Here is a 4,477-nt window from a genome sequence, read left to right as displayed (position 1 = left end):
TCTAAAGCCATCAAAACCATACATAAGGCCAACTATCACAACATTGAGACCACTTCAACTTCAAAGCATCATGCTTCAAATTTGCCAAGTAGTAATACCTAAGCAACTTGCTAGAGATGCTCCTTCGGTCAATCACCAATGGCTGGCCATAACGGCCGACCATACACGGCATGAGATCACTTCAAATGCTTGGCATAACGTGTGACAATAATGCTCACCAAGGCGACAAATTAGAGAAGAGGGACATGCACACAATGTAGCCCCTTTTGATTATATATCTCCTGTTCTAAAAGTTAAAGTTGTGAAATATTTAATTAAATGAGAATAAAATGTGGAGTCAATGTTCGAATTCCGAACTTTTGTTTTGATATCAAACAAAATCACTACTTGTCATAAAATCTTAACCTGATAGGAAGATATTTAATTATTTGTAATACATTCTTACCGAGTTAAGAAATTTTAATTGGATGAGGTTTTGCTATACAATAAAGATGTCCCATATTGACTATGTAATAATCTCTCCTACTATACTCTGATGTCCTTATAGATTTGGAATCAATTCCGCATGTATTAGTTTTATTGTAAACTCTGAAATAGTTTCTTTTTAAATGAATGTAAGTTCGTTTCTTTCAAAAAATAAAAAAAAATAACATCTCCTACTTAATTTTCAATTTCTTGTATTTTCAATTCAACTGCATAAAAAACACCCTTAATAATTTTAGAAATTTTTTTTCATCCGTGACTATTTACTATCCTACATTCTATATCTTATGAAAATATCCCTAAACTTTATGAAAAAAAAATTATAAATATTAGACAATAAATAGTAATTGATGCATAGTATTCCTAAATTTATTTTTATTGCCACTACAAAATTTGATTTGTAATTGAACTCCTTGCAAACACGGAGTTATCAATCAATGCCATCCCCAACAGAGATGCCAGTATAACTGTATAATGTTCCTCGCCGCCGCTCCATCACCAAAGATCTCAATCGCCCACAAGACTATATCCATACCTCTTGCGTTCCTCTTCACTCGAACTTGCCGTACTCCTTCCGAACAACGGGAACAAACACGAAAGCATGTGTCACAACAACGAGAAGACAGTATCGGCATTACCGACAGATCATACTGGACCAAAAAGATTCACAGACTCTGCGCGGAGGACAGCAACGTCGACGAGGCTCTCTGCCTTTTGGACCGCCTTAGCCTCCGCGGATACCGCCCCGATTCCCTCAACCTAAGCAGCATACTTCACGCCCTCTGCGACTCACACCGCTTCTACGAAGCACACCACCGCCTTCTACTCTCCATAGCTTCTAACTGCGTACCCGACGAGCGCACCTGCAATGTTCTTGTTGCAAGGTTACTTGATTCTCGGAATCCGTACTCGACATTGCATGTTGTTCGCCGTTTGTTTGATGTTAAGCCTGAGTTTGTGCCATCTTTGGTTATTTATAACCGTTTGATGAATCAGCTTTGCTCGTTTTCGCGTCCTAACGAGGCTCACGCGTTGTTTTTCGATATGAAGAGTAGGGGGCATTGCCCGAATGTTTTTTCTTACACTACTTTGATTAATGGCTATTGTAGGATTGGTGAAGTAGGTCATGCCCAAAAAGTGTTTGCTGAAATGCGTGATGATGGGGTACTACCTAATTCGTTAACATATAGTGTATTGATTGGTGGTGTTCTTCAGAGGCGGGACATTGAACGTGGGAGGGAATTGATGTGCGAACTATGGGAGAAGATGCGGGATGAAGAGGACCTGTCTGTGAGAAATGCTGCATTTGCGAATCTTGTTGATTCGTTGTGTAAAGAAGGATTCTTTCATGAACTGTTTAGTGTCTCAGAACATATGCCTCAAGGAAAGAGTGTGTCTGAGGAATTTGTTTACAACCAGATGATTGATTCACTTTGTAAAGCTGGAAGATATCATGGAGCCTCAAGGATTGTTTATGTGATGAGGAAAAGGGGATTTCTTCCTAGTTTAGTGTCTTACAACCATATCATACATGGGCTTTGCAAGGAGGGAGGTTGCATGAGGGCTTATCAGTTGTTAGAGGAAGGAATTGGTTTTGGGTACTTACCATCTGAGTATACATATAAAGTTCTCGTAGAAGGTCTCTGTAAAGAGTCGGAGCTCCACAAGGCAAGGAAAGTTCTCCAATATATGCTTAACAAGGAAGGTGTTGTCTTACCTCGAATGTTCAACATATATTTAAGAGCTCTTGTTCTTTTGAATAACCCAACTGAGCTTTTGAACTTACTTGTTTTTATGCTTCAGAAACAGTGTCAGCCTGATGTAATTACCTTGAACACGGCCATAAATGGGTTTTGCAAAATGGGGAGGATTGAAGAAGCTTTGAAGGTATTAAATGATATGATTATAGGAAAATTTTGTTCTCCAGATGCCGTCACCTTCACTACTATCATATGTGGTTTGTTAGATGTTGGAAGAACCCAAGAAGCCTTTGGTGTTTTGCATCACATAATGCCGAAGCATGGTGTTAGGCCCGGTATTGTGACATATAATGCTGTTCTTCGTGGCTTGTTCAAACTTCGGCAAGGAAATGAAGCAATGGAGGTTTTTAATAGCATGGTGAGTGATGGTGTTGTTGCAGACAGTACAACTTACACGATAGTGATTGAAGGATTGTGCGAGTCTGGCCAAATAGAAGAGGCACAAAGGTTTTGGGATGATGTTATATGGCCCTCAAAGATTCACGATAATTTTGTTTATGCAGCCCTTCTCAAAGGGCTTTGCCGCTCCGGAAAATTGAATGAAGCTTGTCATTTCCTATATGAACTGGTAGATTCTGGGGTCTCTCCAAATATTTTCAACTACAATATTTTGATTGACAATGCATGCAAGTTAGGCTTAAAGAGAGAAGCTTATCAAATAATGGGAGAGATGAGAAGGAATGGGGTAGCCCCTGATGCTGTGACCTGGAGGATTCTTGACAAATTACATGGTAATGTGAGAAGGCAACTCTTTGTTGAGGGTGCAACCCTGCCATCCAGAGATGGGCTACATAATTTAGGCAGGGAAGAAAAGCTTAGGGATCTGAAGCATATCTGAATTGGATTCAAGTGGCTTTAAGAACAAGTCCTGCTGCGGGGATCTGTGTTTATGAAGATTACTCTTTTAACCTTGTGACAGAGAGGATCATGGCATTTTAAAGCCTCATCTGAAAAGACGTAAGAGGATGCGAAACGCAGAAGAGATCATGCAAGGTTGAGATCCCTATCGGCGAAGGTAAAGGGGGTAGACTTCTCACTCAATATTTTTTTTTTCCTGAAGGATGTCAATAAAATTCAATGGTACAGTTGACTTACGAGTTTTTTCTAAAACGTAAAGATATGCCAGACGTGTAGGTTCATTGGTGAGGGTTTGTACAGAGGCAGATAAAAGAAAAGCTGCAATCTACAATAACCAATATTCCTTTAGGGTTGACAGAGTTTCCCTACAAACTCGGTCGCAATCTATAATTAAATCAAGTTTACATTCAGCATGTGACAAGCCATGCCTTTTTTGTCCTGTTATTGTTCTGGTCGATGAATTGAGATTGCATTGGTTGTTTAGGCTTGTAGACACACTGTAGCATTATTCGTTATAGATCTCGGCCAATTGATCACTTTGTATTATGAAAAATGCTACTTTGTCTACTCTATCTGCCTCTCATTTTGACACCTTATGTAATTTGATTTTTTTAAATTTTTTTTACTTAATAGTTAAGGAAGTGACTATTAGTGTATTGATATTTTTTTATATTTTTTATATATTTTTTTTAAATGATAAAAAAATTAAAGAAAAATAGAAAGAGAATTTTAAACTAGCAGTAAGATGGAACGGTTCACTCTGAGCGGCACCGCTCTTGTATTATATAAAGGCAAGCAATGCTGCTATTTTCCTGATTCACCCGGAGGGGGGGGGGGATTTGGAAATCCAGCATTGCTACGTGCAACCGGCATGCGGAACCGTTGTGTAACTGTAACGTCAGCATCTGTCAAATATTAAAAAAAATTGGGTCGACTGTGAAAGTCTGAAACCGATTGAAACTCTTTGTTTGAGTCCAAAATTCACCAAAACAATAAAAAAACTCTCCAAAGCATACATCCAAACAAACCTTTGGCCTCATCCAAAGCGTACATCACCTCCTCATCCATGGTTGCCATTGGTCCTCTCCATCCTGCTAGCATGCCTTCTGGCATCTCCTCCTAAGCATCCTTTTTTCACATCGTAAACCATCTTGTAAGTGTAGGTCCCCCTTTTTTTTATTTTTGATGGGTTTCTTCATTTTTATTTTTGGGGTTTCTTCATTTCCTAGGTTTTTTTTTGTTAATGGGATTTCTTCATTTTTTTTTTTTGAAGGGTTTCTTAATTTCCTGGATTTTTTTTTGTGATGGGGTTTCTTCAATTTCTAATTCTTAATCTTGAACTAAGGTCATTGGTTTTCTTCTGTGGGAAGACGAAG

General features: G+C 38.7%; 1 protein-coding gene across 3 annotated transcripts; it reads left to right on the top strand.

Moving 5' to 3' along the window:
• The first annotated feature begins 881 nt into the window (after positions 1 to 881).
• Positions 882 to 3,668, top strand: LOC121243683 (pentatricopeptide repeat-containing protein At3g18020). 3 transcript variants are annotated; one of them, XM_041141804.1, is made up of 3 exons: positions 882 to 1,367; positions 1,593 to 3,166; positions 3,208 to 3,668. In XM_041141804.1, the coding sequence occupies exons 1-2, from the start codon at positions 958 to 960 to the stop codon at positions 3,079 to 3,081; spliced, it is 1,899 nt and encodes a 632-aa protein (XP_040997738.1). In that variant the 5' UTR covers positions 882 to 957; the 3' UTR covers positions 3,082 to 3,166; positions 3,208 to 3,668. The 3 variants fall into 3 exon arrangements, with proteins under 3 accessions (XP_040997738.1, XP_040997737.1, XP_040997736.1); XM_041141803.1 differs by having other exon boundaries at positions 882 to 3,166; positions 3,208 to 3,258; positions 3,370 to 3,668; XM_041141802.1 differs by having other exon boundaries at positions 882 to 3,166.
• Positions 3,669 to 4,477: the final 809 nt, after the last annotated feature.

Source organism: Juglans microcarpa x Juglans regia, chromosome 8D (genome assembly GCF_004785595.1).
Source record: "Juglans microcarpa x Juglans regia isolate MS1-56 chromosome 8D, Jm3101_v1.0, whole genome shotgun sequence".
NCBI lineage: Eukaryota > Viridiplantae > Streptophyta > Magnoliopsida > Fagales > Juglandaceae > Juglans > Juglans microcarpa x Juglans regia.
Note: the sequence above shows the minus strand (reverse complement) of the source record. Positions and strands in the feature narration are given on the sequence as shown.